This window comes from Euprymna scolopes, chromosome 12 (assembly GCF_053919585.1).
Source record: "Euprymna scolopes isolate OS-2025 chromosome 12, ASM5391958v1, whole genome shotgun sequence".
NCBI classification, from domain to species: Eukaryota; Metazoa; Mollusca; class Cephalopoda; order Sepiida; family Sepiolidae; genus Euprymna; species Euprymna scolopes.
In genome coordinates, this window is record NC_136493.1 from 88,030,050 (window position 1) to 88,052,229 (window position 22,180).

Genomic DNA, 22,180 nt, shown 5'->3' on the forward strand with positions numbered 1-22,180 from the left:
TATTTGACTCGGATTCCTTATTTTAAAGTCTTTCAATATTTCAAAATAATTAGTTGGATTTAAAAAAATCCAATGAGGATTTCGACTCCTAGCATTCTTACAAGTCAGACTCCAAGTCTTTCTAGAATTTCAGATTCTACAATTTTGGTAATCAATATGTCTCTTTAGGATACACAGCCCTCATCATTTGATGTAACTTTATGGTTTTAAAAAGTAATTTTATATTTTTGGGGCCAATTTCTTGCATCTACTAAAGTCCATAAATGTCTTGGTTTTCTGAATGGCTGTCACAACTATTATATAAACTAGCATGTGTGCCCGGCGTTGCCTGAGTGTTTAGAGGTGTGTGTTGAGCAAAAAAAAAAAAAAAGTGGTAATAGGAAAGCAGGCTCGAACCCGTACTGCAAAGGAGGAAAAGAACGGGGGGTGGGTGGGTGGGGAAACATTACATCTTTGCTGTTACGACCACCGCCAAATCGGAAGTGACGTAGGTTTAAATTATTTCTAGACAATCGAAAAGAGGGAATGACTTACAAAAATATCGGTGAAAAAGCGATCCCCCACCTCCCTGTAGAAAAGTGCCCAGTTGAGGGTGAAGATATTAATGTTTTTAGCCAATTTTTCGTCTGAAGGGTCGAGCTTCCAAACAATACTGATCTTGTGAAAATCCGTCGCCTCTGTCAAGTTTTAGGCAGACATGCATACATACATACATACATTTATATATTGTTAGCTCAAATTTTCAACCCAAACCGATTAAAAAGTTTGCCCTATCTCTGAATACCCTTTATGCAAAATTTCAAATGTTTAGACCAGAAATTGTCTGAGTAATTTGGTAGAGACCGCAGAGGTAAAATTTTTTTAACTTTGACCCCTATTATGACCCTTTAACATTTATTGTTTTGGGCTCAAATCAAGTTATTAAGTTAGATCCATGTCCAAGTAACCTGTATCTAAAATTTCAAGTGTTTATACTGAAAATTGTTGGAGTTTGGTAGAGTTCTCAAAGGTCAAATCATTGAACTTTGACCCCTTAACAGCCAAATTTCTGGCCGAAAATGGATTACAAAGACTTTTCCCAAATCTCATTACCCTGTATATCGAATTTCGAGTCTGTAGACTGAAAATTGACAGTTATTGTGTAGGGAAATGTGTACACACACGCACACACACACTTTCACTTTTATAGATATATAGATAAACTTATATATACATATGTGTGTGTGTGTGTGTGTAATATATATATATGTATATATATATTACTAGCATGGGTACCCAGCATTGCCTGGGTTGACATGAAGTTTTGTTTGAAACACATCTGTATACTAATCATTTTCATCATGGGCAATGTGGATACCTCCACAACAAAAATAAAAGAATGGATGAAAACATGTAAATATAATCGTCCAAAAAAAGAACTGTGATACCTTCGCCACCAGATATTTCGGCAGAAGGGCTACAAAGAGAAGAAACTATTCTCCGGATATTGAGCACTGGAAAGACCCCCCCCCCCCCCAAGAAAAGATAATTAAAAATAAATCATTACAACTTTTGTTTCAATAAAAATAGTGAATGCTCGTGTGATCGCCAAAAGGAAAAAAAAAAGATCTACCAAAAATTAATTTCAAGAATAATTAAATGAAATTTTCCGTCATTTTATATTTCTAATGTAATCCCCCCCCCCCAAATGTAATTTGTCATATTTTGGGGTTCGTTCTGTTTATAAAATTAAGTGATAGTACAAAATAAAAACGGTCCTCTCGTGACGACAACCGGTTCTACGCATGCGTCAGATGATGTCATGACCTGATTTAATTTAAATAGTTGAAGAACTGACTAAATTTCATGTATGTCGTGTTAGCTCAGTTGGTTAGCGCGTTGGTTCGTTATCTAAACGTTTTGGGTTTGAATTGTGGTGTGAGACGTCTTTTTTGATTTTTTTTAAATTTAAATATTGAACCAGTGTTATTTAAGCCATTTTTCACGTAACGTTCGCTTTTCTGTTTTTTTTTTTTTTTTTTTTTTTTTTTTTTTTTACTTCGCTTATCCCCCAAAACACCCGGGTACCCACCAATTTTTTAAAAATAATTTTGATATCGAAACAGGCTTATTTAAACCATTTTTCATGCGTTCGTTTTTGTGTTTTCTTTTGTTTTTTCGATTTTTACATTTAACATCGTTCGTTTAACTTACGTTAGTTTTTTTTTGTGTTTTTTATTCGGTGTTTTGATTACCCCCCCCTTTACGTTTTAACGTTCGATTTTATGTTTTCTTTTTTTTTTTTTACTTCGCTTATAACAAACAAACCTGGTCATTGACCTCATTTGCTGAATAGCTATTGCTTACGTCGTCGTCGTAACGCTCTACGACTTCCGTGCGGCACCTGTCAATTTGGTTCTTACTTAAATAAATTCAAACATCTTTCAGTAACTCATTCTGGCTGGCCGAACAGTTCATGTTTTTTTTCACATTTTATTTTCAAACTTCGCCTCAGGGCTTCGGGTTCGATCGTACCAACTTTTACCCCCCCCCCTTCCCCCGGTTTCTTTTTTATTTAACAGCACACACACACCTCCAAACACCCGGGCAACGCCGGGTACCTCCGCTAGTTATTTATAAAGATTGCTTAAATGTATTAGGCCATAAGAAAACAGGTCTTAATTTTTTTCTAGGAGTTAAACGATGCTAGATTATGTCGTAAAAATTGACCATTTTTAATTTAAGATATTGAATAAATTATAAAGAAAATCTTTCACAGGCAATTAAACACACTTTCTATGGTATAATTATTATAATAAATCCTGGGCAACACCGATTAAATTTTATAAACAAAAAACAAAAAGATCAGGAAATGATGGATTTTGTTCACATGTGTCTCTGCCCTCGCGAGGATGCAAGTAAATGAGGACATTAGTTTTAATTATTTTTCTCTAACAAATAAAATAAATAAAAAAGGTTACTTATAAATTAAGAATAAGCGAAAAAAAAATTTCCTCCTTTTTAAAAATAATAATTCAGCTTAGAATAATATTTCGAAATGAAAACAAATCTATTACAGAAAATATTTAATAACATGCTCCGTTTAAAACAATTTTTCAATTAAACTATCACAGTTATTTCCCCTTTTGGTTTTCTGGTTTGAAAATAAAACGGTTTCAGATTTCAGATAAAATAAGTTAAATCAAATATAACTTGAAATTTAAATAAACTAAATAATTAAAAAATGTTTAATTAGTACAGTTAAAACAAAGCTATTATGTTGAATAAGTAATGCCATCGAGCTAATTATTTAAATAGATTTAATTTAATGTGATATGCTAATGACCGTAACTCAATAATGTAAATGTTGTTTAAGAATTGTATATATATATTGAAATTACGTATATAATGTCTCCGTTGACAGAAGTATTCTATCATGGGCTTAATATTTCTTGACCAGGAGAAGTGTACACGCATATGGCCTTTATATTTCATTGGTCATTGGGAGTTGTACACACACACAAACGCTACTACTTTATATATAAAGATATATATATATAAATAAATAAATAATATGCAAGTAGTATGCATGTCTATCTGTGTTACATACTTATAACAAGAACTTGGGATTCTTGATTGTTAAAAGAAATCGGGAATCACATCTTTTTGTAGAACTGATCGATTTTCAACTTAAAAACCAGGACTAACTTTAAGGACAAATTGTGACTAAAGGAAGCCTTTAACAATTTTAAAATGTACACATAAATTACAACTTCTTTTTATAGTTTGACAAATATTTGCATTTTTAAAATTGTAAACCTTTTTGAACACTTATGTTCTTTGCTATTTCAAATTCCAGCTTGACAGGCCAACAGACATAGCCACATCTAAAGATGCTTGTCTAACAAGAATCACTGTAAATAATTTTCCTGTCTGCCTCTGTTTATTTGGAACTAAACAGAACTTCCATGAACAGTTTCTTTGCAAAGACTGCAGTTTAGGAAACACAATATCATGGAGCTGCTTCCCAGTTGAATACAGCATGGTTGTTTTTAAGTCTCATATTGTTGAGCTGTCCTTTAAAATAATCTTATTGGTTGCCCAACAAAGGAAGGATTGGATCTAGTAATTCACTTCCGTTTGTTTGCACTTTTCTCAATAATCACGCTTTGGAATTTCTTGAAATTTTGCACAAACATTAGTTATGGTAAAAGTAAATTTTTGCCAGAATGAATTTTCTGGGATAACTCTGGTTGTTCTAATTCCAACCAATGGAATCTTCTAGGTTTTACCATCTACCTATTAGTAGACCACGCATTAACCCTTATCCTTAAGCAGGTTTTTGGTTTTGATGAATGTTAAATTATTTGTAAAGAATAAGGAAAAAAAAAAAGCATTCATTCAACCTGTACATATTGAAAATGTGATTTCAAACTTTTTGAAAACTGGCAGGATTTTTTTGTGTTTGTAGTTAGAACTTCATAAAAAAAAAATGCTAGCAAGGAGGCGCCTGGCTTTGCCAGTTGTAAAATATATATTTTAATTCATGGAGATTTCATATTTATTATGGAGTCAATTCTTTATTGAATATTATATATATATATATATATATATATATATATATAAGTACTGATTTCAAAAGTTAAAAAGGATTGGATGCCATTAGCTAGAATTGAAAGCAAAACATTTAGTGCTCCAGCCACATCCCCTACCATTTGAATTAACCTGACAGATAAGAAAGATTTAAAATTAAACCATTCCTAGCTATGATTGAATTTGCACATGTGTATTTCAACTTTTCAACATATTTCTGTATGCGTTATTCATCAATCCAAACAAAGATTTTACTTGTTATAAACCATCCTTAGTGTATGATTATTATTTCTTGGTTAGTTCAGTTAGTTTATCAGTTAATATTTACACACACATACACACATCTACTGTTTTATTTATGTAGAAGAACTTGATGTAAATATTGTTCAGTAGAAATCATATGAGAATTATATTTTTTTAAAGCTCGTTTTCTCTTGGATCAGTGAATTTCATATTTCACCACACACGGCCAAAGTCTTTATCAGGATGAAGTTTAGCCATCTTTTAGATTTTGGTATTGGGCATTGAACATAAAAGTTAACCTGAATATGTAGTCAATTTTGCATTAGACGTGCCACTTTTGTCAATATTTCTTCAAAAATAAAGAAATTGGGAATTTGATTTCCAAAAATCTTTTAGGTAAAAAAAAAAAAATTCAAAGTTTTTAAGTACGAGAATTGTAATTTGAGTGATGTTTTTAGGAACAGAATATCAGCCTTTATTTAAACAATGTTTAAATGAAGGTTGATGTTCTGTTTGTTCCTTCCTTAGTTATTAGACCATATGTTACATTTGGGAAAAGGCTAAATACAATTTTTAAAGGTCAAACTACTTAAAAAAAGGCCAAATTTGTGAAATTTGGTTTTAAAAAGGCCAGTCTGTTAACCTAGCCTCGCTTTTTAATATCATTATAATACATAATCATTGTTGTAATGGTGTGAGAAAGGAACTCCTACAACGGTTCTTCACCGAAGTTATTGAAATGTTACATAAAAAAAAAAGACATTCAAAAGAAATGGGGTAAAAAAAAAAAAAAAAAAAAAAAAAAAAAAAAAATTTGTCAAGAGGTGCTGGACTGAAAGAGTAAATTAAAGAATATCTCTTACAATTTAATTATTTGTATTGAACTATGTAGCACAATATTACTTTTTGAGTATTTATTAGTACTTATTAATTTCTCATTTGGATTAGTTCTGTATTGAAAATACAATAGAAATCCTAAACTTAGTTGCTACGTGTTATTGATTTTTCTGTTGAAAAAAAAAAAAAAATTTTTTTTTTCGTTATCCAGTAAAATAGCAGCTTTATCGAAACGTATTTCTCATACTGTGGAATTTCTACAGATCATGTTTCTAATATTTGGATTGTTCAAACTATTATTCTCCTCTTGGTTATTTTCATATTTCGGGTGATGTTACTGCCAATATTCTTCAAGAGCAAACCCATGGAAGGTAAATTGTTCTTGTTCTATCAGCCACGATCGGGTGCAAGTATTATGTTCTAGTTAGCATCTGTAATAAGGATTGAATTTGGAACTTCTAGATAATGTTCACTTAGAACTGATAGTTAATCAACACCTTTATCTGTTATCATGTGTTCTCAGAAATTATGTATAAAATAAACAAATAAAAATGTAATAAAATAAATTTAATTATTAAAATAAAATATGCGTGTATGTGTGTACATGAATGTACGCATATATACGTACTTGTGTATGTATATACATATTGAAGTGTACAAAAAGCCAAAGCAAGGGAACTAATCCAAGCACATGTAGTGACCTTCCTTAGACCATTTCCTTTACCCAAAAACGAATATTACACGACACTAATACAGCAATCATTAACGCATCTAAGTACACACTTTAAGCGTAATATGCAAAAATTAATCATTTATATACAACAAACAAAAAAAAAACTATTACAATTCCTAACAATACTTAGTATCCATCAAAACTCTTTTGACAGGCAGTCTGCGACACTAAATTCCAGAAATAAATAAAAATAAAATGCACAAAAGAAAGCCTCACTGAACAGTTGTATACGTTTTTTATTTTCTCTCTTGAAGAAGAGATACTACTCTTGAAAATTCGGGATATCGATATCAACACCTACCATCTTGTATGCCACATTATGTTAAATGAATGTAATATAATTGAAAATTCTTTCTAATAGTGTCATTATTCTTTTATATACTAACTCGTGTCTAACTCGTGTCCATGATGAACCGCATTGATATAACCTTCAACAGATGTTAATTTTGTGAGTAATGTTTATTTTTACTTGAGCCTGCAATGGCAGTTATGCATTCTACTGATATCATTATTTTACACATCACTTATCTTGAAAGTTGACACATTTTGGGTGTACTTAAGTTCTGCACTGTCAGTTCTCATCATCCATCAGGAATATAGCTGCTGACAGCTTCATGCAAAGACCATCTTTTATATGGTATAGTATCCCATGAGAATTTTTGACTGGCAGGGCTCTATGGAAAAATTTATTTTTAGTTGACCTTTGACAACTAAATATTTTCGTTTACTAGCCAAATAGAAAAGTTACTATGCAAATCCATATGATTTTTTGGAATATGACATCTTCATTCCATGACGAGATTTTTCTGTTTTTTTTTTTTTTTTTTTAATTTTTTTTTAAAAGTTTTTTTTAATTATTTTTTTTTAATAAGTGTAATTCTAAATATGCACTAAATTTTATGTTGAAACGTTAAGGTATAAACATTTAAATTTCTTCAGGTGTTTTTAAAACACTTTTTTCTTAAAAAAAAAAAAAAAAGAAAAAAGTATATTGTTCTAGTTGACTTTGCTTATTTGATAAAAAAAAAAATAAAGCATTTTTCACTCACCAATGAGCTTTAGAAGATTGTTGGTGAAAAAAAGAAACACAATCACCAAAAGATAAGCGTTTTATTTCTTGCCACTATGAAAAATCACTCACAAAAGCGACTATTTCACTCGCATTGTAAAGCTCTGACCAGCTTAGTACAGTACCACTGTATAGTGTTTACACAGAATTTAACAACACAAATGTAAATGCTCGAAAATGTATCCTCAGGCTGGCACACCACCAGTACTTTTTATACAAGGTTGTATGTTCATCAAAATTGTTATACCAGTATACTCCTTTTCTGACTGGGTACTGCATTCTAGCAGCGTTGTGCTTGATTGTATAAGATCTTTCTACAATTCTATTGCCTGATGGTATGTAGACATGTTGGAATCTCATCCTGACATCCTATTCTGTTGTTGAACAGTGTGACAAAAACATTCTTTTACAGAAGTCTTTTGAAACTGACAGTGCTGATGCAGTAAGGTAATGTCTGGTTTCAAAATTAGTCATTTTCATTCTGACCTTGTTCCAAATTTCATGTAGATCCAGCCTGTATGTAGAAGTCAGATCTATCGATTGACACTGCTTACGATTTCTAACAGCCTGAACAGATTCCAGAACTAACCAGCCTCACAAAGTTCCACTTGCATTTCATCTCCTAATGACTTGTAGCAGAACCTAGCCAATCCTTCTATAAATACGTATGTGGGTGTGTGTTCTGTTTGTTTCATCTTTTTTCTGAATTTCATTCTGCAATCACTTGAGTACACTGATTATTTGATCAGGCCAATTCTTAGATTTGACAAGCATCACATAAATTGTAGTTTGTATTCTATGATTACTTCTTGGAGTGCACTGAGCCAATGCCTGGTGAATGTCTTAAAGTGCTTTGGTGTGCACCCTCTTTTTTGCAGACAAATTTTTTTCTGAAACTTAGTGTTGCACATAGTTTTTTTTGAATGTGAATCAAACACGTCTTTCATTGTAGAAACAATGAAGCCCCTCTTCTTTGTAACATTATATTGAGCTTTGCATGCTGTGAATTGTAGATCTGTTTCTTTCCTTAACAAAGTCAGTGCTTAAGTAGGTTGCGTCCATCCATATGATGATATTTTGCTCATCCACACGTTGGATGTGCTGGATCTATTTGACACTCTGTCTGCCAATTTCTATTGCAGCAAGTTACGAATTCCATTGTTTCATCTAGTAGTTGCATCGGCCACTTTTTGCTTTCTAAATGCAAAAGCAACATGGAATCAACCATATATATCGGCATAAACATCAGAAGATTAAGTCCACGTCACTATTGAAATCTTCCGTGCTTTTCCCAGACATGCAGTCTTATTACGCATTCATTAATTGTTCATGGTTGCTTACCAATAAGTGCATGCAACTAGTCTTAGCGTTGCACACTGATGGACAGTTATTTTAGGTTGTAGGCCTTTTAAATAAGGATTTTTCAAGGAGACTGGTACTGAAATTTCCTCTTGTTTATTTCTTTTTATTGTTTCAGTTTATATTCCCCTACTTTTACTGGTACCACAAGAATTTTTCTGCGTTTCACTTTTTTTATTTTTGTATTGTGTAAGAGGATTGTATTTGTTGCGTAACATCTTGTGTGTGATCATGCAGGCAGTCTTTTAGTATCGCTTGAATACAAGCTAGCAAACACTGGGCATGTGTTAAGACTTGCAAAATGTCATTATCTAACTGAAAAGACGTTAAAAAGTTTGACATACTTTAGCCGCACTGCAATAAACAAGCATGTCGGCTCTGTCGAACAGAGCAAAGAGCTTATATGGCTCTGCCAAAAGAGATTTGGGCAGTTCTTATAAGGATACATGGCAAATTGCCTATAAGCTACAATGGAATCGAGGATGAATGGCGTATACAAAGATTTTTTTTTTTTTTTTTTTTTTTTTTTTTTTTTTGATACCTCAAGCCTTCTTGCTTAGCTGGAGGTACACAACCGGATAAATGCACCAGGATGACACATCAACTCGGCCTTTTCTATCCATTTAACCCAACTGCTGGAATCACTTCCACCATACGGTAGTATTAGTTTCGCGTTGAAAGTCATGATATTAAAATAGCTTGTAGGTCAGTTGTCTTTTTTGGGTAGTTTGTGCTGAATGAGTAACTTAGCGTTCATTGATCGGTATATAACATTGTCGATTCCTAGTTAGATTGATTTGGCGAAAGTGTGATTGGTGTGACAGGCGAGTCAGCATTTCTGTAAACTACTTTGCTAAATTGTGCAACTGGTGATAGAACATGAGCAACTGTATGACCTTTTCAGGCTTGTTATTGCATGTCATCCATAGTATTTATATTTTTTAAATTCTGTTTAATAAATCTATTTTTATGTATGGTCATTGAACTTTAAAAATTTTTTTTTTTTTTTTTTTAAGTAATAAAAGTAAAATTAGATTTTTAACATGTATTTTATTGTATAAGTAACTTACATGGTTGACAGTTGTTAATGTTCAAGTTGATGAAAATTTTTTGTTTTACACAAGGATGTCACAACTCCTCAATGTGCAAAGGCCACTCAAGGGTAAGGGTTAATGAGTGTATCGTGATCACTGGGATAACTGCGTAGTACTTGTTAGTCATGGATATTGGGTATACTTTAATTGAGGGGCGGGCTAAACAAAAACTTATTTACATTGGACTTGAAGATGCCAGGAAACAGGCTAGCAGAACAGTTTCCACAGGCGAACAGTTCTAGGCAAGAAGCTTTGTTTATGGAATTTGCATTTAGATTTAGGCACAGATAGTGTGTGCTTGTAGCCAGGAAATTTTTTGTTAAAGTTTGACGGTGGGGGCTTTAGATTGAAGCTCAGATGAATCCTTGCCATGAAAATGATGATAGAGCAGAGTCAGGCTCGCAACATCTCATCCATGGGAAACAAGTTGCAGGGAAGAGAAAAGGCATCATCTACTAGATTTTGAAGCCCGTTTTGAACTCTGTCAAAGCAAGATAAAGTGCTCTGAACATCTCTTGGTCAGATGTGGCAAAGCTTCTCCATTCTAGGATGTACTCTTATACACATAGAGAATTGCATTGGCAGAGAAATATCTACTGAAGTGGAAGAATGATCCAACTATTTTTCCAACGACCTTGGCAACAGATTTGATATCCATTACAGGTCAATCCCAGAAGCTTGTCAAAACATGATGCTTCCCCAAGACGAGTCATTCATTTCAATTGCGGCTAGATGAGAGTCTGATCATTGATGATGGAAAGAGAGAAGCCTGGTTTTAAATGCATTAAAATTAACCCCCCCCCCCACCCCCATTGCACTATGTGTTCAAATTCAGAAGAGAGAGAATCAGATCTTGGTCATTGTCAGCCTTTGAAGTGTTGTCTATGAATGATCTAAGAATCTGATTTCGGAGATCATTGATGATCAGGAAGAGTGATGGAACTATGAGTTTCTGATGTCTGCCCATCAACGACTACTCTTAGTTGTTGATGCTTTATTTTCGTGGACATCGGCAATATTACATACTTAATGTGCTTCAACAAGTCATATCTTTATTTGTTGGTCAATTTTTAAAAGAATTACATTGATGAAAAGAGAATAGATTAAGCATTCCAATGATGTTAATTTATCTTGCTTTTATGCGTTCAATGTTTTTATGCTCCAAGTTAAAAATGAAACAATTGTAAATGACAGCAAAAGGGGAAACAGTTTTTTCAATGTTTACATTTCATATGTTACGTTTGAATACACATGCGCGGGGTCGAATTTGATTGGATATGACCGAAATTTTACAGGCTATATAAACAAAATCCATCTGGTGTTTGATTTTTATGACCACAGGAAGCAAAGTTACGACTGAGCAAAGTTGACAAAGAATATTTCAAAATTGATAAGATAGATTGGTATATATAATCCATTTTCATAATGTAGATAATTATTTTCATGTATAATATGTAAATATTTGATAATTATTAATTGTGCGGAAACTTCTTTAAAATGTTATCTTTTATAAAAATTCAAATCCGCTTAAATCCACTATGCGCTAACCATCCCTGTTAGCGTATTAATTAACGAGTATATATTCTCTTAAAAATAGTTTGTGTTCTCTTTCGTTTTGAAAGCAGAAAGTTTCATTTTTTATTCAATTTAAAAAAATTAAGTTTTTCAAATTTGATTTCCAAACAATGCTATTTTGTTGTTTTTAACGCTTGTAGTACACATGTACTAAAAGCGTTAAAAAAACAACAAAATGTACTAAGTAAATGTTTTTTAGTGGTAAAAAAAACAAACAAATGTATAACAAATAAAAGGTACTTATACTACCATGCTGAAATAATGTTATTTAGAAACCCATTCTTAACATGGGGAAGAAAGGGTGTTTTGTTGACTATTCTGTACTTTCACCTAACAATTAAATAAAATATATCAGAAAACTTTAATTTATTTTTTAACTCATTGTCAAGACCATTTTTTTCAAATCTGTAAAACAAACCGTTTTTTTTTTTTAACTGAAGATATCTAAATAATAATAATTAGGCCGTTCGATAAAGAATTTCATTGTGATGCATTTTGTAAATTTTTACCTTGTTTCCACCTCAACATTTTTCTTTAAAATGACTTAAGTTTTTCGGGTATGCTGAAAACGAATATCGCATTTAAATTTTCCACAAATCAGTAGCTTACTTAGAATGTCATTTCTTAGGTTATTGCTGATGGCCATCTTGGTACGTGTGTTTGCGCATAGTTTCTTGGGATTAGGTTTGCACGCTCGTGCATACCAAGATGGCCATCAGCGATAACATAAGAAATGACATTGTTTAATATCCGGAAAACTACTTATTTGCAGAAAATTTAAATGCGATATTCGTTTTCAGCATACCCTAAAACCTTAAAAAGTAATCAATTTAAATGTTAAGGTGGAAACAAGGTAAAAAATTACTGTTTTATTTCTTTGTTTACATAGTTGAATTTTCAGCAAAACAATAGAATAGAAATGACAAAAATTACCATCAACTGATGATTATATAGTTGTTGCTTATCAGAATTCCTGGTATCCTGGTACTGTGAAAGCTACATGAAGGATTCATGTAGTGTACGATTTATGGTTGCATCTCAGAAAATAGGGATATATTTTGGGCCAGATAGAGAGAATTTACAAAATTGAAAATGGGACTGGTTTCAAAATACATAAGTTCTGGTCGACTATGGTAATTTCCATCTTTTACAGAAATCCAAAATCTGCATGAAAAATTTTCCTCGGATTTATTTCTGAGATTAATTCATATCTAATCAATTTTTTTTTCTTTGAGGGGGAATAGTAAATACCAGCCATGAATGCTCTTTAGGCATTCAATGGCTATACCCAGATTAAGCTCTTCTTTGGTGAGGAGGCAAGAAAATGCCTGTTCTCAATAAAGCATATTTAAATACCACTATAATACTTAGTTTTGTTCATGAATAGACACCCACTGTATGATACCATGCGCCAGTTTAAAAAAAATTGAAATTTGTACATCTGAATTTATAATTCATGGCTTATGGTAAAGAGATACATCAAATTTGACTGTGTAATCAGAAAGAGCACACAATTTTACATAAGAGTACCAAGTTTCATGAGAATAGCTTGAAAAATAAATAAATGGTGGCGAAATTATCGAATTTCTTGAAATGTTGAGGTTCGTAATTTAGCCCACTTTTTCTAAAGAAAAATGTCCACGGAAAAGCCTAAATTTTGGCACTTAAAATTCTCATAACTTTTGAACTACTGATGGTATTTGCATAATTCAAACGGTTTTAAGCATCTTTTACATATCTCTTTTCATGCAAATTGATAAAATAGCAATTATCTAAAAAGAAAAAAATCAACTTGTAATGCTACTCTTAGAAGCCTTTCAGGGAGAAAGGAATTAATAATTGAAAGGACATTTCCAACTATTCCATAGCTGACGTCTTGTGAAGTAAACCTTCATGCCATACTCTGTCAATAGCCTTTGCTCTAGAAACCAAGCCCCCATCAAGAGATTTACTAATCGTGTGTGATATTACAGTTCGCACATCAGCTGTAGATCTTGTAGAATGGAAACCGTATTGCATTTCACTAAGTAGGTTATTTCTGCTGAGGTGGTTGACCAATTCTCTATCACAAATTCCAGCAATTTACTCATGACACAAGAAACTGATTGATTTCATGAGGGAAGAGAGAGAGAGCGCCAAAAAGCCCCCCCCCAAAATTTATAAGTGACGACACGGTCCTGAACAATACTGCTGAATCGACACGCTACGCCACTGAACAATATCATTGAATCAACACACCACATTCCCGAACAACACCGAACAATTTCGTTGAATCGACATGCCACGATACGAAATGAAGTAACGCGAAACACGTTAGCAAAGCAATATTTTTCAATCACCCCCGAAGGACTTATTGGCTTGTTTTGTATAGTGGTTGGGCAAAACTCAATTGTCGCTCTGGGTAGGATGGGTGTAGCTTATTGGTAGACTTTTGATTTGCAATCTAAAGGTCCTGGGTTTGCTTCTCACTGCAGGTAGGCCCAACTCCTACACTGGCACACAACTCTTGTGCGCTTCCGTGCATGCTCGTCACACTTCTCCCTGATCTCGAGATCACACAAATGACAATACTGGATAGGCTGTTTCCTCCTGGTACTCTACCTTAATAGTACAGGCTTAGGAACTTCCTCAGTGGTGCCTTCATTTACCACATCATTAAATTCTTCCTGCTTTGGATCGTCGGATGCATCATCTTTGGAGAAGCTTTCTTCATCTGGTTGTTCGTACGGCAGTGGGGCTTCATCATCTGATGAGATAAGTTTGTCACTGATTACGCAATTATGTCTGCATGCTGGCTGCACATCCTTTATGTGGCGCGGTGTTCCATCAACTGAGATCGAGTGTTGGCTATTTATTTTTGTCACTGTTCCTGTGCCAAACTGCGTTGTACATCTTCCCAGCAGCTTCTTCACCCAAACTCCATCTTCCTCCTTGTATGGATTAGCAACTGTAGTGTCGGGCACCATCACTTCATCAATACCTTTAACACGGATCATAATTGTATAGCACATTCGCAGGTGCCGTCATGGCCGTATTATTGTCCTTGTGATCTTGTGCCAGTACATTGCCCCTGGAAAATATGTGCACTGACATTTGTGTTCCAAATAAAATCATCTTGTTTCCACAGTCAGCCATTCAGCACTGGTGGTTACATCATCACTATCCACCTCCATTTGACTGCTGCGAACTGAAATCATCTGTTTTCAACTTTCGTGCATTGTTGGACACTGCCATCTACTGACTGCCTGTGGCGGACAGTGATGATCACTGGCAGTTAATGCTGTTTGGAGGCAGTTGCTTGCATTGCTCACATTAATTGTTGGATACTGGCTGCCTTTCCGACTGTCAGTGTCTGTTCACGGCATTCACTATCATCTATAAACAATATCGGCCTTCATTGGACTGTTTTTAAATGAAATTGTTTGTTTTCTTTGGAGAGCACTAGTGGTTATTGGTGTTTTTAGGCGGTTATTTGCGTTTGATTCTTGTCGATCGTTATTGATCATGACAAGTTTGACTGTTTTGAAATGAAAATGGCGTGTCTTCAATAATTGTGCACTGTCATTGATTGTATTATAGGGTTATCCAGTGGCAGGCAAGATGATGACTTACATTGAATTTCAAGTGATTACTGTCACTGTTGGCCAGTGATGTTCAGTGGTAGACAGTGGCAGGCACTAACTGATTGTTGCTGTTTTTGGCAGTAACAGCGATTTTTGATGTGACTAATTAACTTAAATATAAAGATTTAACGTAAAATGGAGGAACTGTTTTTTATTACAGACGTTTTAAAATGAGTTCATTCCCTATGCTTATTCAATATAGTATTTTCTTTGGGGCATTTAACAAAAATCTATCGACATTTTAAAAATTTGTAATATAAGTTGTAGTAATGCATAAAAGAGTACATGTAAAGAAAAAATAGTCAATGTGATTTGGAGGAGCAAAGGAAGAATTATCTTTTAAAAGTTGATTTTTAGGTCTATTCGGGTATGGTGAAAACGAATATCACAGTTAAATATGTTGCTGGCAAGTAATTTTTATTATATTAAGGCCTTCATGTTAGTGGTTGCGAGTGGCAGGCACTGCTGTTTCTAACCAATTGTTGCTGTTTTCAGCGGTAACTGCGGTCATGATGTGACTAATTAACTTGAATATAAAGATAGATTTATTTAACGAAAAATGGAGAAACTGTATTTTATTATGAAGGATGCGTTATCTGGGTATTTGTGTTTAAGAAAACACTTTTAAACAAACGCTGAGGTATTGTCTATTGATTAAAATGTTGTGTTAAAATGAGTTCATTCCCTACACTTATGCGATATATTTGTTTCGTTTGGCATTTAAGAAAAACTATTGACTAATGTAAGCTGTTGCAAGATATAAATGAATACATGTATATAAAAAAAGGCCAATGTGGTATGGGGACCAAAGAAAGAATTACCTTAAAAAAGTTGATTGCAAGAGGTAATCGGGCATGGCGAGAATGCATGTCACATTTAACTGTCGCCGGTAAGTAATATTTATAATATGAAGATCTTCATGTTCCCCTGTTTTATTTAATACTTTTAAGTGTGCTCCATTGGTTTACTTGTTACATAAGACACGTGACACAAGCTCCAACCAATGCAAAACATACCCTCCCCATGGTAAGAACGGTGCCCATTGAAACTAATAAACAATACAGTAGACGAGTGCCATAGTTTATTTAAAAATAGACTTAGTAAGTTAAATGTCTTTTAATTCTATAAAACCCGTAATAACCAGATTACTTAGATAAATACTTCTACAGTTTTTGACAAACTGGCTGCAATAATATCGCAAAGTTTCCATTCCTGCTGAACGTCCACAGAATGCCCATCAGAAATATCTTGCATATGAAAGATGCCGCTGTGGAATTTCCATAGGTTTCGCTAGTTAATAAGAAATTCATTAAATTTCTTTGCTGCTTTTGGAGCAGTTTTGATAGAATTTGGCATTCTTGTGTAAAATTGTATGTTCTTTTTGATTCCTCTCTCAAATTGTATCTATGCTGTAATTGATTCAAGAACAAAAGTTACAGATATCAGCATTTTTTTTTTAACATTTTATTTTTATCCGTGTTTATTTTTATTTTTTTTAAAACAAAATCTAGCGAGATAAACATCTGCTGTGTACATATACTATTACTAAGACTGCATATTGCTCTGTTTGTTTCTAAACACAATAGATGTTTATACATGCAACTACGGACAGCTTGTGAATTGAATAACTCCCCTGACACCTTTTAGAGGAAGACAGTTTTCACCGCCTAGGGTGAATTCCACTGGTATACAATAGAGGTTCTCCTTTAATGGATGGAATCCTTCTTTTATTATGACATCATACAGGATCTCTTTCAGATATTTTTAGCCTGTTTTACTGGATGATGTCACCCTTTTATGACTTTATAAAGGATTTGTCTGGTTTCTTTTAACTTTTAGATTTCCGTGATGTCGGATTGGTCTCAACTGGCAGCTGATGTAAATTGCCGGAATATGCTGAGCACCGATCGAATTTAAAAACAGTAGGAAACGAAAGAATTTTAAGGAAGGGAAGGAATTAAAAGGCAATAAATTTGAGGAAAGAAGCTATTAGATTAGAAAGCTTACTGGAATCTATATAAAGGTCGAGATTATTTTAGATGGCTTAATCGAGGTTGTTTATATTGACTCAAGTACAGAAAGTTTGTTGGAGCACATTCCATTATAGTGCATGTAAAACACGCACAGGAACGAAACATTGTGGCGGTGGGGCTGGAGCTTGGTAGACATTGTGGAACCTGTTAGGTTACAACCTCTTTTGCACCCTGTCTAAGAGGGAGAGGCAAGCGGTTGGTGTACCAGCCAAAGATGTGATGACGATACTTTATGCATCAACGAATAGTAACTTTGTAGGTATGTAGGATACGGGTAGGTGTGATAAGTTTTCAGGCTTAGTAGAAGAAATCCACCTTCTTTGCAGCAAACTTGGCAGTATCTTTGAACTTGTTTCAATTTATGTTATCCGTGAATGTGGAATTGACAAGTTTGAATGTTTGACTCTTGCAAAGGGTGCTGTGACTATCTGTAATTAATAGGTATCTTATAATTGTTAAAGGAATAGTTTGTCTTAGCAGAATTAAATTTTACCATTCATTTGTAGGTGCATTCCACTAGATACTGGAGGTTTTTTTTGTTTTTAAGGCAAAACAAACATCCACATATCGAGAAGAGAGCTTAGTGTCATCAGCAGATAATACCCATCATTGATCGAATCGCATTAGGAGGTCCTTCATGAAAATCGGTTCCCTCTGACCACTTTACACTCATTAACCCTTACCCTTGAGTGGCATCTGGGCCTTGAAAAGTGGTAACTCCTTTGTAAAAATAAAAAAGTCCAAGAATTGATCTCTGAGGCACATCAACATTTATGTGATGATGCTTAGATGTACGACCCTTAAGAACAAAGTGGATCTCTCAACTAAGTAGGATCTATGTCCAGTAATACCATACAAATTAATTTCCATGAGAAAACCTTCATACCAGACAGTGTCAAAGGCTTTGCATATATCAAATACTATGGCCTAGTTTCACTTGCCTTTTCAGTGATTGGTGTATACATTCAGAGATGACTGTTATGATATCCGCAGTAGAACAATCTTCCTCAAGTCCATACTGTTGATTGGAAAGATGTTTAATACATACTAGATGATGGATTATAAGGGGGGAAAAATCCATAAAATGTGTTTTTAGTGGTTAGCACTATAATTGGAATTGTTTCATAGGTTTTATCGGAATATTATCATGCATTTCCAATGCGAGAAAGAATTACAACTTTTGAATGTACATATGACTTAAAAAGAAATGCTTTAAATGAAATCACTATTTCAAATCATCTATATATATATATATATATATATATAAAAGCGAATATGTATGTATGTATGTACGCTTTTCCTCGATGTCCACAAAAGGCTTCTTTCAGAGAAACGCTCGCTCGGTTCACAACTTTTTAAGACTTTTTATATCATCTATAAATTGTAATATCTCACAGTTAACCATGGAGCTCACCTGTCTATTTAATTTTATTGACTTTCAAACGTTAATTATTTGACATTTCTCGCATTGGCACGCGTTACACTCGGTTTTCGGTATAAAAAAGCGAAACACGACTCTAATCACTGGCCGAAAGCCAGTGGTCTCTAGAGAGCTAAGTAACGTTTGGTCAATGTCGACTTCGTCATATCAGACGGTAGCTTTCATTTCGAGACGAGACGCTCCCCCTAATAAACAGGGAGGGGGTTTTTAAAAACAAACAAACCGATTTATTGACCTCATTAAAAACTGTCCCGCACAAAATACTAACTGCTGAATAGCTTTTTTTTTTTTTTTTTCACACTTTACTATTTTCCAACTGCGCGTCGTCAAGGCTTCGTTTTTTTCACGGGCACCTGTTTTTTTTCACATTTCAGGTTTTTTTCACACACGCCTACAAACACCCGGGCAACGCCGGGTACCCCTCACTAGTATTTATATAAATGTGTATATGATAACATTAAAAGTATGAATACATTATTTTGTAAATTTCTTAAGCTAGTTGGTATCTATATTTGAAAAAAAAAAAAAGTATTTAACATTTATTCTCTTCAAATTGTAAAAGATATTGCTGATATCTCTTATAGCTTGATGATTATGCAAGTTCAAAGTTTGGACATCCATCAGATGTCTTGTATTTATTTTTTTTATTTTATTTTATTTTTTTTATTTTTTTTTTTTTATCTTCAGAATTGAGCAAGATAAATCCATAGAAAAGTTGATATGAAAAAAACAAGAGTTTTTAGTCTCTTTTATCTTTATTTATTTATTTATTTTTTTTTTTGCTGAATATTTGTGTAGCAAATGATTTGGCTATATTGTCTTTATTTTTTTAATTTTTTTCAGTACTTCAATCAAGAATTAATCGTTTCTTCCTCATCTACGGGTTCTGTAAAACTCTTCAGACACAATCAAAACACACAGGTAAGAATTTGCATTCATTTTCAGAAGGAACTTTGACCTTCTTATGGGCTTTAAATGTTTGCTGTCTTGACAGCAAACCTCACACTATTTACCACCTCCTCGTGTGTGTGTGTGTGTGTGTGTATATATATATATATATATACACACAGCACAATCACATTGACACCGGTTCTCGCTCTGAAGTTGAGCCTGGCCAGTATCAGATGGGTGACCATTTTGGCAATCTAGGCGCTATATGTACTGCACAGAATTGTAGAAATTTCCAGGTTGGTATCTTCATTAAGACATGTATCTAGAAGGAAACTCTGTAAAAAAACCTGCAGTTTACTGTGTACTCTGTCCCGTGGCAGTTGTCTGAACCAACAAAGGTTAGCAGTAATACACAAAGCCTTCATCACTATAAACACGTCCTCTGTGTGGATTTCCAACCAACTTACTTGTGGTGGAAGCTTATGTCAAAATCAATAGGAGAGTCTCTTGTGTGTATGTATATATATATATATATATATATATATATATATATATATATATACATGCACACAGACGAATATGATGAACCACATATTTCAGAGATGTATCATGGTTTTGACATGGATTGACCTTTTACCATTTGAAAAGCTGTTAGTCCATTCAAATCATCAGTGGTTTGTGAAATGAAAACGAATTGAAGACTGGAGTTCAAAGAACACCTGATAAAATCTTCTAGTGAATTCGCTCAAATGTTTCTTTCAGAGAAAATACCGATTTAATAGATGGTGGACTGTATGTTTCTATGGGTCCTAATCATAACTAAGTATTGTTTAGAATACTTTAATTGTTGTATGATTTCCTGTTTCAAAGATGTATTTATATTTAAGGATGATGGTTTGTGATTCAATTTATTGTTTGGTGAGTGGGGTGTATTTCCTGTTAAAGCATTTAATTTGTATTCATTTTCATATTTTGAGTGAGTGTGTTTATATTTGAGTCTAAAACTTATAATTGTAGTTACTGTATTTACTGGGGCTTGGTGTTAATGGATGGGATATCCTTATCAGTAACAAAGTTTCTTCTCTTCTTGTATCTTGGCATGTTCATGTTGTAGATGAAATCATGGTTTGTCCTCTCCATAGGTGCTGGTCCATTGTTGGTCCAATTCCTCTGAAGACATCACATGATTTTAAACTTGGCAGAATACATGGGGTGGGTTGTCATTACTTTCTCCAGCACAGTGGCATCTGATTCGCCTGTTTGCACCTATCCGTTGTCCTTAGATCATCCGCATAGCTGCAGTCGAATAACGTAACTCTTAATATGATAGAACTGCTAATCTGCTTGAGATTCATCCTCCTCCATGGCCACTCAACGTCCTGTTGCCGACATCATCACAACATAACAACGATAATGATTGATTCTCATAGGAGTGCACCTCTCCCAGTGAATTAATGCACCTCCAGATACCGACCTGGAAATTTTTTGTACATACAGCACCTAGCCTTCCCAAATGGTCACTTATCTGGTATTGACCAGGCTCATCATTGCTTAACTTCGGTTATCTGGCAGGAACTGGTGTCAACATGATTGTGCTGTTCCTTGTGTAGTTTCTTAAGGAGTATCAAATTAAGTAGATGCATGAATATGGTCTCATTATCATTATTATGTTGTGATGCCTTTATGGGTTTGTGTGGAGGGTTTGGTATTTAATTCTGTTAACTTCTGTCTCGTAACGTTTGAGTTTATCGAAGGATCAGTGTGAATCACTTAGATTTAGATCTCTATCATATATACTTTCTCGTTTTTATTTAAAGGGAATTTGATAAATATATTCCCAAGTATTTAACTAGTAAGTTTTAACATATCTAATATGTTGGAAATTTTTTAAAAAGGTTTAATTGAATATGATGAAATGATAAGGAATAACTTATAAATTTGGTTTATGGGGGTGTGAGCGCAACTTGTTTGGGTTGGTAGGGAAGATGTGGATGTGATATGTATATATCTTAGGGAGGGATTGTTGTATTGTATATACCAAATTAATTTGATATTAATGGGAAAGGTCTTGATGCAGGGGGATAGACCTTGTATTTTTTTCGCATGATGTAGAGCTCTTTAGGTTTGTTTACATGTATTATTATTAGTGATGTGTTTTTTGTTGTTAGTTAATTTTCTTCTATGAGGGCATTCTTTGAAAACCTCAGTTTTGATGTTCATCCAGATTATGAAAGGCTTATTTATTGCCGGTGAGCTGCTGAACCTTTTAGTGGTGCATAGGGGACAATTCTTGGAAATTTTTATTTATAGGAGCTATTGGACTCCTTAATCACCTGTATCATCGTTGCTAGGCAGGTGTTTATTTTTTTTTTACTGGGTATTTGAAAGTGTTACTGTGCATATAAAGTCGGTATCTTTTTATAATGTCTTTGGGTTATTCTGATGTAAATTTCTTCCTCTTGGAGTTACACTGAATATGACTTTGGCTTCATACACTATGAATCTGGTTGTGCAACCCTTTTTTAAGGGGCAAATTTTCCCTCTTCTGCATAAGCAGCAGGAATTGATTGGATTTGTAGGTTTTGAGGCTAAAAGGGATTCTATTGGTAAGGCAGCAAGAATAACTTTATTAAATTGTGAGGTGAAAGCACAGAATAATTAAAAAAGCCCTCCCTATATTAAGAATAGCTTTCTAACTTTGCAGCTAATT

At 33.8% G+C, this 22,180-nt stretch overlaps 1 protein-coding gene across 2 annotated transcripts in view; it reads left to right on the forward strand.

Moving 5' to 3' along the window:
• Positions 1–22,180, forward strand: part of LOC145291404 (nucleoporin Nup43-like) — a 56,229-nt gene that overhangs the window by 6,897 nt on the left and 27,152 nt on the right. For both annotated transcript variants that reach the window (XM_080137209.1, XM_080137210.1), the window contains exon 3: positions 19,423–19,500. In XM_080137209.1, the coding sequence (XP_079993335.1) occupies positions 19,423–19,500 (78 nt within the window). The remainder of the gene's footprint in view (positions 1–19,422; positions 19,501–22,180) is intronic.